The sequence below is a fragment of the Neolamprologus multifasciatus genome, chromosome 20 (genome assembly GCF_963576455.1).
Source record: "Neolamprologus multifasciatus chromosome 20, fNeoMul1.2, whole genome shotgun sequence".
NCBI classification, from domain to species: Eukaryota; Metazoa; Chordata; class Actinopteri; order Cichliformes; family Cichlidae; genus Neolamprologus; species Neolamprologus multifasciatus.
The window spans coordinates 27887482-27905170 of record NC_140458.1 but is presented as its reverse complement, the minus strand read 5'-3'; the positions used below and the strand labels follow the sequence as shown (position 1 = coordinate 27905170).

The 17689-nt window shown below is 42.4% G+C and overlaps 1 protein-coding gene across 1 annotated transcript in view; it reads right to left on the bottom strand.

Annotated features, from left to right (window-relative positions):
• celsr3 (cadherin, EGF LAG seven-pass G-type receptor 3) overlaps nt 1-17689 on the bottom strand; it is a 119831-nt gene that overhangs the window by 3331 nt on the left and 98811 nt on the right. Inside the window, 12 exon segments of the mRNA XM_085144974.1 lie at nt 95-1157; nt 3680-3874; nt 5808-5981; nt 6154-6245; nt 6764-6861; nt 7984-8103; nt 8234-8360; nt 8796-8875; nt 9340-9452; nt 10959-11133; nt 16211-16417; nt 17381-17507. Of these exon segments, the coding sequence (XP_085001100.1) occupies nt 95-1157; nt 3680-3874; nt 5808-5981; nt 6154-6245; nt 6764-6861; nt 7984-8103; nt 8234-8360; nt 8796-8875; nt 9340-9452; nt 10959-11133; nt 16211-16417; nt 17381-17507 (2571 nt within the window).

Below are 17689 nucleotides of genomic sequence, written 5' to 3'. Positions count from 1 at the left end.
ATGCTGGAGAAAAGAGGAAGAGAAGAAGATGCATGTGAGAAAAGGACAGGAGGAGAGTGGGTTGAGGGTGCATTTTCCACTCAGAAGGACTTACTCCGAGTCAGGGGAGACTTCAGATATGCTATGGGAGGTGGCAGACTGGGACGGGGATGGGGAGGGTCCGTGGACGGAGCCGTTTGGACCAGTGTTTGGGGCAGCAGGGGGAGGAGTGAGGACAGAGGAATTGAAGGATGCTAAAATGGAGGAAAGAATATCCAGGTGTTCACTGGACGGTTGTCGACCCAAGGGGTTTGGATTTGAACCTGCGACCTGGGTGGCGACCTGACCAGGAAACCTACATGAAGCTGAGTCCAGTCGTCCTCTGGCGTGAGCTGAAGGAGGTAGGTGCTCCTGCTGAGGCTCCTCAGATATCGGGGGAGGAGGAGAAGAGGAGGGCGGCTGGTCAGGGTGTGAAGGCTGGCGGGGTGGCAGAGTGCGGAGCCACTCCCGACACGGCTGGGCCTGGGCTCCCATTCCATTGGTGTCAAGTTGCTCCCTTGATCTACTGCTCACGAGAGCTTCTTCGAGGTGCTCCCGGGATGAGGCCTGTCGCCGAGTCAGTGAGCTCAGCTGCAACCTTGATCCGCCGAGGTATCCCTCAATCCCGGCACCGACAGACCCTCCGTTTCCACTCACATCCTCCCCCGATCCGTGGAAGCCAGTAGCATGGTGGTTGTCCAGTCTGTCCCTGGATCCTGTCAAGTTCTCCCTGGATAATGAGACTCGCTGGTGATCCAGGGTCCCTAACATTGACCCTGGCCCCAGCCCCAGCTCTCTCCTCCTGGGTAAGAGATCCAGGTTGTCCCTGGAGCCTCGGCAGTCCAACCGGTCTCTTGATCCTCCGACCGTCTGCCTCCCGAGTGGATCCCTGGACAGCTGCCTCCGTGCAAGCGAGTCCAGGTGCTCCCTAGAGGAGTAGCGGGAAGCTGGCTGGGAGAGAGAGCCGGAGCCTCCAGTGGCACCAGCTGTGGCAGAGTACATACGACCGTAGGAGGCAGCAGGAACACCTCGGTGGCCAAGAGTAGAGGTTCGGTACCAGTTGAGCTCACTGGGGACCCGGCCCATACTGGAAAGACCCTGGAGTGCGGGAGGACAGCCAAGACGGTTCTTGAGGATTCCTGGGACAAAGAAAATGAAACCACAAGAAAAAAAGAGGAAGGCGTTAGTGGTAGAAACGGAGAAGAAGGAGAAACCTGAAGAAGAGATTAGATTCCATTAGGTCACTGGATGAATCATCCATCTATCACAATAACTGGCTTAAAATAATCAAATCAGGAAACCTGAGGATACAAAGAGAGCTTTCAGAGAAATACAAGCTGTCTTAGCCTCGTCTTCTTAAGTAAATCTGCACATAACAGGTGCTCACGAGCGCTCATTTTCAAAAAATACTGGGTTGTTGATTAGATCAACTGTCAGTCTGTCGTGACACCTAAAACCTGTCGCAGCTGTGACCTTATTGGCTGTTAATCCATCGTGGGACGCTGGACTGTTCCAATTCGACCGTGGTTTGGCAACAACATAGTAAGCCTAGTAAAAATGTTTTTTCCAGTGACTGTGATTACATGAAGCTTAAGACTTTTGAGAGAATCTGCCTTACAATGTAAGGACAGGCATTTACATTGTAAAAGTCTCACGATGAGAGAAGAAGACGAAGAAAAGCGGAAGAAATCAAATGATGAAGAGGAGCCATTTAGAAAGAGGCAGACGATGGCAGAGATGAGTCACACAACTATCACATTTACCAAAAAGCAGGACTTCTCACATTAAACCACTTCTGCATGCCTACGCGGGTGTTCATTTGTCGGTATATGACTGGGTATATGGCTATATTCATTCCCTGAAATGTCACTCATGCTTTCAGGCTACAACCTTTTCTTTTTCTTACTTGCATCTGATTGGGCCTTTATTTCTACATGTGCACATGCCAGTTATATACTATATGAGTGCTGAGTATGCATATTATATTTCATACAGTCAATAGACACTTTGTTAGGTACACCTGTTCGGCAGCTTGTCAACACAAATATCTAACGAGCCAATCAAATGGCAAGAACTCCCGTGCATTCAGGCATGTAGACATGGTCAAAACGACCTGCTAAAGTTCAAACTGAGAATCAGAATGAGGAAAGTGACTCTGAACATGGTTGTTCATGGTGTTCGTTGTTCTAAGTATTTCAGAAACTGCTGATCTATTAGGATTTATCCCACACGACCATCACTATGGTTTACAGAGAATGCCCTGTCGATGTCAGCAGACAGAGGAGATTGGTCAAACTGCTTCGAGTTGACAGGAATGCAACAATGACTATGTTATGTTAGGATACAAAACATCTGTATGTAATACACATGTGGTTATCAAAGTATAAATGACAACAAGAAAACTATCAGGTTGTACATTTACAGCACTACAGGAACAAAAAAGCTAAAGTAAGGTCCAAAATAAAAGAAATATTTGAGTGAGTGACGGATCTCTGGGTCACCCCGAAGATGAACTGAGATAATCAACCCATATATGAGACAAACTGCACAAACAGCAGATAAATTCTCGGTTATTGAACTTTGGTTTAAATTATGCTTTGCTGGTTCAGCTCATGCAGCTGACACCACCTCCATCTCCCTCTTGGCAAAATGTCCCATTCTGCATTACACAGACAGGATATCTGGAGACACTCATTAGATAACAGGATGAAGAAGATCACAGATTTAGGATACTCAGACCAGGCACTGATATGCAGAGGCCCAGTCTGTCTGACAGTCAATGACTTTTACCAAGTAGATATTTATAATGATGACAAAAAAAGAAGAAATAAAAGTAGCAAGAGTCTGTTAACGTCACATTAAAGTTCCATCCATCCGTTCGCTTCCGCTTATCCTTTTCAGGGTCGCGGGGGGTGCTGGAGCCTATCCCAGCTGTCATAGGGTGAGAGGCGGGGTACACCCTGGACAGGTCGACAGTCTGTAGCAGGGCTAACACACAGAGACAGACAGCCATTCACACTCACATTCACACCTATGGGCAATTTAGACTAATCAATTAACCTATCCCCACAAACTGCATGTCTTTGGACGGTGGGAGGAAGCCGGAGTACCCGGAGGGAACAAGTTTCATTGTTTCAGAATAGTCATCACTGTTTTCCATTTTGCTGTTTGTACCTTGCATGAGTCTGTATCTAAAGCTTTAATTTACATATAAAAGTAAAATAAGGCACAGCATGAAGGTCCTGAGTTCAATTCCAACATCAGCCCGGGGTCTTTCTGTGTGGAGTTTGCATGTTCTCCTCGTGTTTGTGTGGGTTCCCTCCGGGTACTCCGGCTTCCTCCCACCGTCCAAAGACATGGAGCTTGTGGGGATAGGTTAATTGGAAAATCCAAATTGCCATTAGGTGTGAATGTGCGAGTGAATGTGAGCGCGAATGGTTGTCTGTCCCTGTGTGTTAGCCCTGCGACAGACTGGCAACCTGTCCAAGGTGTACCCCGCCTCTCGCCCTATGACAGCTGGGAAAGGCTCCAGCGCCCCCCACGACCCTGAAAAGGAGAAGCGGAAGCGAATGGATGGATGGATGGAAGTAAAAAAAAGGCACGATCTAAAGTGTATGTGTACCCTTCCAACTGTGTCTAGTTGTTCACATGTGTCTCTCACCTTTGCGGTGCCTGTGTGGCTGGGTGAGGCCGTTCTCGTCTCCACTAGTGAGCGCTGCGTCTAGCTGGTTGTTATTTGCTGCGTCCTTGCTGTAATCTGCCCCCAGGGGGCGCTCTGAGCCCCACTTCTGCAGAGTGCGTGCCTCGCACTCTTCCAAAGCTGGCCAATAGGATAAAAGATCGTTGCCATCCAGCTCTGTCGTACAGGGAAAGAATAAACTCTCTGTGGTTACTGGCAAACTTAACATCAGTGACACCTCATGAGGGAAATCTAACCGAAATCTATGTCTGATCATTAAGTAGTGAGCAGTAACAAAACAAAGGAGACCTTATTGGGAAGTAGTCTAAATCACTATTAATGCAGTCGTCACTAAAATAGTTGTTATTTTTATTATAGCCTATAAAAAACAGTCATAAAAAGCTATATTCTAATGGATCATATTCTCATCTTTTTAGTTTCATTTTATTGCCTCATGCACGTCCCCAAGAACACAAAAACAGATGTCTGCAACTAATAGCAGTTGTCAGCATACAAAATAGCATATGTTCATTATCAAATCAGAAGCCAGAGTTAATTAAAAGTGTCAAAAAGGACATTTTTCAGGCCGCTGCAAACGACCCATGAACTCGAGTTTTTAGCATGCACAGCAGAAGCTGATTTAAGGAGAACGAGACAGAGACATTTTGTAAAGGATATTATCAGTGGTAAGGATTTAATAATTGTGAAAAGTTGTGTGGATGAAGAATTTAGGCTGCAAGTAAAGATTCATCAATTTATTTCAAAATTACTTTTTAAATGAATCTTTTTTTAAACTAAAGGGGAAAACTTCATGTATTTCATTTTTAACTTATTAACCAAAGAATATTTTACATTTTGCTTAAATGATTAACTTCCTAAATAATCCATCGTCAGAACTACAAAGAAATGAAATAATGATTATTCCCTCCAGCTGTAACATGTATGAGAGCAAGCATCACTGATACATCAAATGCTTTCATCTTTTTCAGGCTTTTAAAATCAGCAAGCCTGCTGTGACTGTAAATAAAACAAAAGATCATCGGCACCGGGTTATAAAAAAAGAAAGAAAATCTATTCATATTGTTGTCCTGAACACATTCCCGGTGCAGTCCTCGAACACTGTGGAGATGCAGGGGTTAATGCTTTGTCACAGAGAACTGGACGCATTCAGACTTTGACCTTCCAGTAAAAAGCCAAAATGTTTCAGGCCCTTCAGTTTGACTGCACTGATGTATTGATCAGACTGTAACAGCCATCTGGATCTTGCCTTCCTCTATTGAACGATGGCTGTGGTCTGGTTAGACTCTGAACAGAGTTCGTGTGACCCCAGCGGCTTAAGAAGCTAAGAATTGATTGGTTAAATGGATTTATAGATTTGCAGATATTTGGCATTTTCTCAGAGTGAAACGTTTCACGGAAACTGTACTTGCGTGACATTTATATCACACACTATGACGTGCATAAACTCATATATTATGCATGATAAACTTGTTATTGTGTATCACAAGAAGGAGTGTATTGATTAATGTATGCCTGCATTGACATTTCCTCTTCCTGGAGGTGGATGCTATTCTTGCTTACACATAGCGCACAATATACAAATATGCAATATACAAATGATTTAAATGCTATTTCACAGACCGGCAGAATCCATATGTTTAATATGTGTTGTTTGGACACATAATACACACTATAAAAACACAGTGATATTGCAGATAATTGAATTATGCTGCAGGAGCAGTTTTAAAAGTTTATATTGAAGTTATAGTAATCTGCTGTTGCCTTGAGTCTGCACACTGACTCTGTGTTCTTGTAATTGCTATGAACTCAACCTGATTAAAGCTTTATTACTCTGTAAAGGAGCTCTTTGTAAACTTTAATTACCTTTCAAACATACCGAGGATGAACATTTGAAAGTAGTCTTTAAAAAAAAGTGAAAAAATTAAATGTTTTGTGCCAACAAAAGACATCCAGACATAGCAGAACATTTTGATGGGACCCATAACTCTTAGGCTTTCGGTGATGAAGCACTCCTAATGAGACACTTCTCCATTACTGACTTTAAACAATAAAAATGTCAAAAATAGACTCGGTAACACGGAAAATCTACCTTTGGTGCCGTTGTTGGCGGGCTCTGTGAGCAGGCGCTCGCCATGATTGGAGCGCTTGAATCGCCGCTGAATGCGGCCACGGAGACGGACGTTGTCCTCGCTTTCCGAAGAAGGAATGGAGAGACTGCGCTCTTCCTCCATAGAGAGATCCGAGTCTGAGTCGGAATCTTCACCTGGATAAAGAAAGGGAGAAGGGACGATAAAGCGGGAGTGAGAAAGTGAGGAAAAGGATAGGGCTGATGTGTTGGTATTCTTGAGTAAATGTTCTTGATCCTTAGTTAAATATAGGCAGAGATAAAGTCTTTGTTTTTCTGAGATTCATGTCTGCTCATTATGCATATTCACCCCCGTCTCTGTGGAACATGGCTACATCCAGGTCGGTTGCACCAGTGTGGACGATGTTTTGCTCCAGAGTCTGACGAGCCAAAAGGTTTTCTCTAACAGGGGAGTAGAAGAGAAGTTAGGCGAACACACACAAACAATAGAAGCACACAGAAACAGGCAGATACATATTTGAAAAAAAGCGAGAGTCCTTTCAAACACAAATACTCGTGTGCACTCTTCATACAGGCCAAGACATGGTATTAAGACAGACAGTCACTGAGCCATGAAGACATTAACAGCCACTCTCAGGGTACATTAGTGTTGCTCTACATGCAGTACAGTACATTGTTCAGTTTAATCTTCTTCATCTTTATCCCACTGACCCACAAAATGAAAAACAGGGTTATATGCAGGGAGGGAATTTCCTCCCTAAGGCAACTTTATCCAAAAACCACAGACCCAACAAACCCGCCAGAATCCCATCTGAATGATAGACTATCCTTGTTTCTCAAGCATCAATTTATTTTTGTTATATTTTATGACATTAAACCACCACGATGTGCACATCTACCTTAATATATTGGTAAAAACTGTGACACGTGTCCATTCATGCGTGCATGCGTTCAGATACCTGGCAGAGCTGACGGAGGAGATTGTGGAGGTTCCCAGTGTGATGCGGTGCAGCCCGCTCTGCTCCAACAGTGAAGCGTTGTGATAGGGGTTCTGTGCCTGAGCACACAAAAACACACACAAGAAGCTTTAGAAAATAGCTCCCAGCTTTCAACTTGTGTCCAGGAGGCTAGGCATGTGGAACATAAGACTCTGAGATGTGACAAGACTTCTGTTATCTGTTGATAAATCACAAAAGGACGCTAATATGGGTCATCCATACATATAATACATCAGTGCTAAAAACAGCATAGTGCACATAATAATAGTCTTGAATTTTGCCCATATGACTCAGTAATAGAGAGGAAGACCTTTGGAGGAAATGGGGTTTAAAAGGGTGGAAACAACACATCTCATACGCGCACACACGTAAACTTCCCCACACATACACACCAACATCTCAGGCACACAAACTGGCAACAAACTGTATGGGGTTCACTGCACTGACAGAGATTCAAAGGAAATATGGAACATGTATACATATACAAAGTTCAAACACACATAAGCAATAGTAAAGATTCTGATGCTGACGGCTGAGAATTTATACGCACACACACACACACACATACACACACACACGAGACATGGGAAGTAAGGAGAGATGTGAAAGTAGGATAGCATTTCATACACGCGCATAAAAGCATCATTAAATCGGCACTGCACAGTGCTTTTGCGAAAGCGGGCTAAAGAGCAGGCAGGGATCCACTGGCTGGTATAATGTTTTATGTGGGTCAGCTAGGAACCCTGAGGGCAGCTGGAGAGGACAGAGACACGACAGGAAAGATTGATGGAAGGATAGAGGGAAGGAGAAATTCAGGGCAGGAGGGCTATTGTGCTGTCTAGTAATGGGCACAGCAGCAGGAGAAAACTTAGTAAATGGCTTTAAGGATCACGCAGCTAGGACATTTATGCCTTCGCATTATGATCTTAGATTCACTTAGCTTGTCATCACTGTGCAATAATAATGATAATAATCTTTTGGATACCATAGTTCTTTTAAATGATAACAATTAGTTTTCATCTTCATTTTGCTATACTTTTGTGCATGCATTCTGCTAATGCAGTATATTAATGATTCAACAGTCAGGCTAATTCAAGAAACAAATGAAAAAAGGTGTTTCGCTTTAGCGGTAGTAGTATAGATATGCTCGCAAACTGGATATTTATGTATGTTGGACTTACTGTGCTCTGCGGTGGTCTTGGGGGATCTTCTCCAGGACTCTTTTTACCCAAACAGGCGACTCTCCATGCCTCCTGAACTTCTGAGTTGAACACGGTGAAGACTAGCATCACTGACAGACCCTGGGAAAGATGATAAAGAGATATAAAATAAAAATAACAAAAACAAAAACACACAGACTGACAAACAAGATTCAAAAGCTACAGGTAGAGATCGCACTTTGTTGTGTATCTGATCATGCTTTGTCTGTACCTGTACTAGGCAGAGGACATTAAATATGTAGTAGAAAGCCAGTATGCTGTTATTTACAGCCATCAGACCACACAGCCAGGTAGAGGTGGCCACCAGCAACAGCAAGAAGGCATTGCGGATAGTGGCGCTGCAGAGAGGCAGACAGAAGCAAAGAGGGCAGTGGAGGAGAAAAAAGATTAGAATTGGATTCGCCAGAATGAATCTGTGATACACTCTGATGCATACGCCAGTCGACTGCAGCATTATATCACACTAAACCTTTATTTATAACACAATAATGATGTTTTCACTATATGTCATCATGATTAGGGTAACAGAGAAATATAGAGACAGCAAAGAGCAACCACACTAATGGACGACAGTAGAAGCACTGGAGGAACTACAGAGCAATTCTTATCATACAGCTCAAATCTGAAAGACTACTTTAGAGAAACTCGGGAATTTTATATAGGACCCTTTGAAGCCTGAAACAGCACAAAACACAAGAAAAGGATTGTACTTTGGAAGGTAGGCTTCAAGGTCACTTTTTTAAAGTGAGAATAGTGTCAAGGCAGACACTTACATGACAGGAAGTTTCTTGGTCTCCTTCTGAGATGGGTTACACGACATCTTGGCTACAATGGTGAAAATGCCCCCATTCAACTGAAAAGTGAAAGATCAATACACAAAACATTTAAATGGATTTCAGCTAATCCACTACGGCCATTAGCAACGACTAGGACAAAATCAATGTGGATAAATTAGTCACATAGGAGGGAAAAGATACGTTTAATAAAAGCAAAGCCATTCAAGTCTCTGACAGTATAAAAAAGTAAAAAAAGAAAAAGTGGATTCACAGGTGTGACTGTAATACGCTGTAATCATTCACTTTAAAGCACTGCATCAAATGTCTTGAAGTGAAGTTTCGAAAGGCCTGAATGAAATGATTGGGCTCAAGTGGGTCGCCTTTCTAAAATCCATTTGGAGGGCTGCCACTTGTGAATGTTAATTAGGTTTAAACCTATGTTTACTTGAGAAAGTGCAGGTTGAGATTTCATTCATATCATTTAAGTCTGTGTGCACGTAGAGTTCACTGCCATGTGTCAGACAAACAGAGAGATGTTTACCAGTATGACGATGCCGATGGGACCAGCGAAGCTCCAGATTAGTTTGTCATAGATGGATATCCAACAGAAGTCTGGGTTTCCATAACCCTCTGGGTCCAAACCTACCGCCAGGCCTAAAGCAAACAGATGTGCGGTGAGATTAGACAGATCAGCTCTGTGATGTCTTCTGCTGTCACTCACAGAGAGACAGCAGCCTCAAAGATAGGGAAACAGTATAGGCAGTGACTGCAGGCCATTATTGGAACACCACAACACTTCTATGAATGTTAGGTATGTTTTTAGCTTTTATTAAATGAATATTTTTAGATTTATAAATCAAGGACTTAGAGAAAATTAGCTCCTGAAAGCACTCTCTAAATATTTGATTACATCTTTGGATCTTTAGATTTTAAATGTTAAATTCTGCTGAACTTTGAGCACTAAGCTGCTACGATTAAACGGCAAAGACACAAACCATCATTTCTCTTTTTAATTTAACTTCGTATGACCTATATGACACATTATTCCAAATCAGAGCAGAAATGTTTCACCCCCTGATTTTCAGCTTCTGGTTGAATCATGTGAATCAAGTTCACAAACAAAAATTCACTGACTGTCAGAGTCAGGAGAAGATCAGGCTGTAAGCTAACGGTGCTCATGGTCAGGTCTGGAGTGCATCATAGGTGATCTGCATGATAACGGCAGTATGTGGCAGCAGGAGGGATACGTGATAGTCTGACTTGTCTTTTTCTTTATGTTGAGCGGGGATACACAAAAACGGTTTCACCTGAAGTTTCTTTCGTGTGCGCATGCACTTACAGCACAGATTCAGTGTAGAACCTGAGGCACCAGTGCTCCATATAAGCACCAGATGTGGTTAGTAGGAAATTTGTGACTTGAACTGTGATATCTTTATCAGTCATGTATCCTTGTTTGGATGAAACTGTCGATGTTTTGACAGGCGTGGCTATAAAGAATATTTAGAAATAAATTGCAAAAGAAAAGACAGAAGAAGCCTCAACAAAGACAGATAAACACACCTCACAGCCCGAGGGAAGAGACATGTGCTAAAGTGTGTTTATGATGGTGGGAGACACATCCATTCTTGTGTGTGTGTGTGTGTGTGTGTGTGTGTGTGTGTGTGTGTGTGTGTGTGTGTGTGTGTGTGTGTGTGTGTGTAGATTTGAGAGACAGACAGTGACACAAACAGCAACAGATAAAGGGAAGCTGACAGTATGTTATGAGCCTGGATGCAAACTACCAATCTTGGCGTGTGTGTTTGTGTGTGTGTGTTTGTGCGTGTGTGTGAAGGGGATAGAGAAGAAAGTAGAAAGATGTGACTTGCTTAAACTGTGTCATGGCAGAAATTGCTTGCATTAGTATCTCTGCTTTACTGTCTCTGTTATAAAATACCACTGAAACCTGTTTAATCCAAATGTCAATAGGACACCTTATCTACACAGCCAGACTCACTATGCATGTATGTGTGTGTGTGTGTGCCTGTGCTCATATAAGAAAATCATTATTGTGCAGCTGTGGCAAGAACAGGGTTGTGACTGTCTGCTTTTACATGGCTGCACAAACATGTTCCTAGGCCATATCGAGGACTGCGTGCCTGCATGTCTACATGACTGTGTTACCTGTGATAATGGCGGGAACGCCCCAGCCAATGGCGTAATAGAATCTCATGGCTCCATAGTTGATGTTGCGTTGCTCTGTTTGCATTCGGTAGATATGAAGACCTTCCACGAACATCCAGGCGAACGTGGACATGAAGAAGTAATGCAACAGGATGGCGACGACCGTACACAGGAACTGAGGGGAGAGGTTTTTTTTTAAAAAGAGTGATTAAAAAAAGGAAAAGGGGAGGAGCAGGAAATTATAGTTAGCAGAAGGAAAGTGGCAAAAAACGATTAAGAGGCGAGAGAGAGAGGAATGAAAGGGGTAGGCTAAGGGGGAAAGGCAGGAAAGATGCGTTAGCAGTGAAAAGATAAAAAAACATAATCCTTTCAAGGATTGTGCGACAGCTGAAATACAGATGTCTTGGCAACCAACCAACGAGTCTTTATTACAGCAAAGCAGGTGTCAGCAATGAAATAACAGCCGTTCATGATTACATTACTAATGCATCTAATGAACAGCGATAACGGCAGCATGTTACAATTTGTCCAGGAAAAGCATAAAAAATAAAGAATGTAAATGATGTTGTAAGAGCTGAATTTTACCAATAACACCCAAGAGTCTTTTAATTATGATTCCGATTACGAAAATTTGCACCATCTGCAGAGGAAGGTAAATAATGCCCAAACAGGTAATGTCGCCTTTATATTAATTGTGATTGTAGAAGTTTAACAGCTATTTTTAAACATGATGTATTTACGACAATAAAAGCATCAAGAAAACAAAAATAATGCAAATTCGTTGTTTAAGGGGAACAATTAGCTCAACCGAAAAAAATACACCTTGCATTTTTGAGCAATAACGGAGAGATATAAATCGAGGTGTGAGGCAACTATGCTTGGGTTCAAGCTATGACCTTACTTCCAATCCACAGTCACAGTAAGCGTCCTGTGAGGATCTACTGGTATGTCTGGATGTGTTTTATGAAAGCTGATGGTGACAACAGAGGGAACTGATTATTTGTTCAAAAACAAATCTTTTGATTGGCTGCCAATGATCGACAGTAATAGACAGATGGCAAATCCTGCCAAGTGCGTGCCTACCCTTTTCCAAACAGTTTCCAAGGACGACTTTTCAGATGGTTCTGTTAAACAAACCATCTGGTGTGTCAGGTGATGGTTAATCTATGCCTCATTTTCACATAGAAAATGTTGCTTTACTGACAATAACTTGGACACTGTATAAATAAAAGGATGACGTAATCTGCCGCAGGACTCATTTCTGAGGTCATTCGTCTAGATTGCATATCATCAGGAATGAATCCCAGTAAAGGCAGGAGATAAACTTCAAAGCCATCTTTAGTTAGGTGCTGCTGGTTGGTTTGGCAGCGATACTTGGCTTCCCCATGAATAATGCAGAGCATTAACATTTTGGCTTTCTGTGAAATTACCTTCAGGCTGCATTCAAGAATGGCTCAAGTGGTTTATTTGAACTCTGCAGCCTTTTAGTCTGAATTGATTTGTTTGACCAGATGAGGACGATGCCATTCAAACTCAAGTGGCACTGAATTACAGCACTTTGAAAAAGCAAGTCAACTTCGTCTAAGAGAACTGCAGTGGTGTTTGTTTAAAATCTAAACCAGCCTCAGAAAACAGCTTGAAAATGCACAACTAAATAAGATGTCTGTGGGAACCTGACAGGCGTGTCAGTACGTGACCTTGTAGCCAAATGCGTTCTTAACATACACAAAGACGAGACAAGGTGCAGTAATGTGCAAATGTAGATGCAGATGCAGTGATTTGCTGTGCAAATATAAATCGAAACATAGTACATGAGACAAATAAAGATTTTGTATAGTTTTAACAAGCTTTTAAGTCAATATTTGGTCTGATCACCTTTATTCTTAGGCATCTTGTAATTTCTTTACGTAGTCTCCAGGAATAGTTTTCCAGGCTTTGTGGAAGACATTCAAAGCTCATCTTTGGATGTTGGCTGCCTTTTATTGCATTCTCTGTCAAAATGATCCCACACTGCTTAAAATAATGTCCATGACTGATAGCGTCAGTTTTCCTCCAGGATGGAAGCGGATGGATCAATAAGTATAAATGCCAGAAGGTTTGCTTTGTCTCCCAGCGCAGTCTTGAGATCATGAAGGCTAGCGGTAACTCTGGACAGGGCCACTGAGTTTCCTTAACCCATCAGCAGCCCCAGTATCTGCTCCTCTGTGTAAAGAGGAACAGGATAAGCACTGCCAGAGCTCTACAGAATGACCTCTCAGAAACAGACTTAATTGCGGTGACCGGAGGGCCCACTGCCCTCTGATGGGATCAGTTCTTACTGCCTAGCGCCATGGAGCCCAACTGGTATTTGCCATAAAATACCAGAACTGGCAGGTCCACCACTGATGCTCTGTACTTTAAACAGAGGAGAGCGGAGCTGTTGCATAGTCTTTTAGATTACAGTTTCAAAAAGCTTAGGCAGTCTATTTGCTTTAAACTGCAAAGACTGACATCAGATTTGCTTTGATGTCCTCTGGCAAAGTTGTTCAAGTTCACTGAACCCTCAGTTTAATGAGCAACCATCTTCTGAGCACATGTGAGTTTCTACAAGCTCTGATTTTCTGAAATGTGACTGCAATCTGCACTCAACACAGAAAAGTACCCCCCAAAAAGGCCATGCGAGTATTGTAGGTTGACAAATGATGATTTAGACAAACATTTATGTATTAAAATAAGTTTGTCTCAAAGAAGTTAATATAAAATATGACTGTCATATTATCATAGATGATAATGGATGAACTGGCCCATTTGCTTATGAAATCTATAATGAATACAACTCAGAAGAAAATTAAGGAGAGTAGACATTTAAGTCCCAGAGGTTAAAAGACGCTCATTTCCAAAGAAGAGCCAAAGATGACACAGAAAAAGCAGCCGCCTTGGCAGTAATACAGCCAGCTGATGAATCTCACACTCCCACACACACACAAAAAGCAAACACTACGAGCCATACACATAAGCATGGAAAGACTAAATATGCACAGGCGCATAAAAACTAACACACAACCGCTGCAAGCGCTAAAATGCTCTCCCAAGCATGGAGTACATGAATTAGAGAACATATTGTTCAGCTAGAAGTAACCAGTCACACTGTAAGAGCAGTACTGCCGACTATGTGGGGGATAAAGATTAATTAATTGGATTTCATGCTGAGTGAGCACATATTTGGAGTACCCTCTCGACAAGACTCGCTGCTCTTTAAACACACTTTATTTAGAAACGTGTGATGCAATAAAACTGAGAGATATAGTGGTCAAAAAAAATTGGCAGAGGACGAGAAAAAAGATAGAGGACTTAACGTAAAGGAAAGAGGATAGTGTGATGTAGTGAAGCACAGAGCGAAGAGCGACAGGAAGCACCCAAGCAGAGGATAAGAAAGAGGAAGAAAAACAAAATACTCGGAGGCAAGAAGAGCTGTCGACATCAAAACTGCAAAGAGTGAACATCTTATGATATTGTTTTTGGCAACAGTTTAAGAAAAAACATGGCCACTGCCAGATACTATTTGAAGATGAATGAACTTGTAAATCTAAATGTCGCTAAAAATTAGATATACACCACAGCCATGGCAAAAACAAAGTACAACCTCTTTAAGATTTTAAGGTTTTATGCATTGAGATGCAGTAGAAATAATCAGCTCCTTGATTACTTGGTTAATAGATCATCAGCAGGTGTAGGCACCTCTATAAAACCAGAAGTTTGTCTGGTCTGGAGCATCCAACTGTGTGCCAAAGATTTTAATTTTAGAGAAATGATTCTTGCTGCCCAACAGTCTGGCAAGGGTTAGAAGGCCATTTCCAATCAATTGGGAAAAATAAATACAGTAAGAATAGATGGATGTTGAATCTCTGTCTGTCCAATGCAAGAAGAACTATTGCAATGCAGTGCGATACTCCATGGGCAAAACAAACATACAAACAAGTCTACTTTTAGAAAAAATACTTAGTGTGAGCCCAGTCTTTATCAAAGATATGGACCTATGTGAAGAGGATGCTCACAACGGAAGGCTGCTTCCGTAACACACTGGAGGAAAAACAAAGAAAGTATGAGCCTTTGTTATTTTGTGATTGGTAAAAAAAAAAATCAAGATAGTTGCCAATCTTCCCAGGAGTGGGCATGCTCAGAGAAATCGCAAAAAAACAAAAACAAAAACCAAGAGCTACATCTCAGACTCTACAAGCATCATGAACAAGTATGACATGTTTGGAAGGCTTGCCAGAAGAAATTCTCTACTCTCTAAAAATAACATGGCAGCATAGCTCAGGTTTGAAAAGCTGAACAAACCACAAGACTTTGCAACGCCCTTTGAATAAACGAGACCAAAGTGGAGACGTTGGCCTATAGCAGGGGTGGGCAACTCCAGGCCTCGAGGGCCGGTGTCCCTGCAGGTTTTAGATGTGTCCTTGAACCAACACAGCTGATTTAAATGGCTAAATTAGCTCCTGAAGTTCTCCAGAGGCCTGGTAACAAACTAATCATGTAATTAAGGTGTGTTGACCCAAGGTGAGATCTAAAACCTGCAGGACACCGGCCCTCGGGGCCTGGAATTGCCCACCCCTGGCCTATAGTATACAGCACCATGTTCGAAGAAACACCCCATACCAACTGTCAAGCACAGTGGTGGAGAGGTGAGTATCTGGGCTTGTTTTGCAGTCACAGGACCTCGCACTCATTGAGTTGACCTCTGTATACCAAAGTATTCTAGAGTCAGATCTGAGGCCATCTGTCCAACAGCTAAAGCCTGTCCCAAACAGGATAATGATCCCAAGCACTACAGCAGAACGCCTGAAAAAGAAAAGAATCCAAGTATTGCAATGTCTGAGTCAAAGGCCAGACTTCACCTTGACTGAAATGTGGTGCCACTTTAGGAGAGCTGTACATACACAAATGCCTGCAAACCTCAACGACCTGAAGCAATGCTGTAAAGAGTAGTAAACTCCTCCACAACAACGTGAAAGATTGACAAAGTAGGACAGAAAATGATGTCTTCTAACAGTGCTTTTGCAACGTGGCTCTGTTATTGTTAAATAAATAATAACTTTTCTGTTCATCACAGGTTATCTATCTAGATATGACAGAAGTTGGACTCTGTTTTTACCATGACTGTACACTGGATAAAGTGGTGACTGACTGTGCAGTGGTGTGAAAAAAGGAACTAAAGCTATAGGCAACAGAAAAAAGATGGATGCAGAAAGCCCACCCCCGCCAGTACATACCTGTTGTTCAGTCTGATTGACCCCAAGCAAAAACACCAGCTCTGATAAAAACATGGCTGCCGCTGTGTTTGAATGGATGCTCCTGGTGTTAGACTTCAGGCCCCGGAGACAGGAAAGCACCAGGACAGTGAGGAGCAGCGCCAGCATGGAGACGCACAAAGAAGAGTATGTGACCAGGGCCAGCGTCTCCAGGTCGCCCTCCAACTGCTACTCACAGAGAGATGCAAAGGAGGGGGGTGAAAGGAAGAGGAGGGAGAAAACTTGTTGAAAAAAGAAACTTCAATCCAACAAGATGAATCGTTACAACTGCATTGAAATGCAACATCTCTATCTGAACTCTCCTGTCTGCCATCAGTGTGAACTGACAATATTTATATGACAACCAAGTATGCGATCTATAGAAAAGAAATCTAATGAAAGGTAAGTACATGATTAAATCCCTTTATTAAAAACATCTAAAAAATATATTTTTCTTGAAGCAGTCAGGAAAAAAAAACAGAGGAATCAGACGACAAACAAAAGCTAGCTAGCAGACCAAGCTTATCTGTCAGGAGAAACTAGAGTATAAAATCAATTCAGCACGTGCATTTGCCTCCTCTGGAAGCCTCTGCTGCCAGCAAACATAGCAGACACCACCAGAATTCCATTTGGGCAAACTGGGCTTCCCTGCAGCATCTCAAGTGAGTGAGAATAAGATACCCCACCATACCACCAGACTAATGATGATGAATTACTTAATCTTATATAACTGTTTCCAGTTTGGAGAAATGGAAATCGTCAAGACAATGATGTTTCTGATTCCACACGCTCCCTTTCTCGAGATCTGACACATCTTCAACTTAGTATGCTTGGGAGCGGTGGGTAAGGGGTTTTACATTAAGCTGTGAAAATCTTCTACAACTGTAACAAGGCCTTTCTTCAGCCTCCTGAATGTCAGTCAGGATTTGTAGACATTTTTTCCCCTTCTTCAAACTGGGCAATTACCAGCTGACACTGTTAAATGAAAAAAAAAATGTGTTGGGGCAAAGTGGCAGGCATGGTGAAGTAAAAGGTTCACTTAAGGGAAATGCTTGATTACTACAGAAAGGGTCAGGGAACGAGAGAAGATTAAGACTTATCTTGATTTATCTTGATTAAAAGTAAGTAGCGCTTGACTGACTGATCACTAACCTCTCTCTGCGAACTGTCCATCAGCACGCCAAAGGTGCCCAGTCTCTGGCACTGACAGCGCACATGAGACGTGTTTCTGTACACCACCATACAGTCTCTCACCGTCCAGCAACCTCCCATCTCATACCTGCAGGGACAGAGACGGAATAATAAGCAACATTTCAAGAAGGATGTCCTGCTGCTGCCCATGTGTCAGTTTTTCATAATTAATAGAAGTCACATGCTCTCAAAACAACACTCGGTGGACACTTTATTAGGTACACCTTGTTAGTACCAGGTCGGACCCCTGTTTTGTTTTCAGAACTGCTG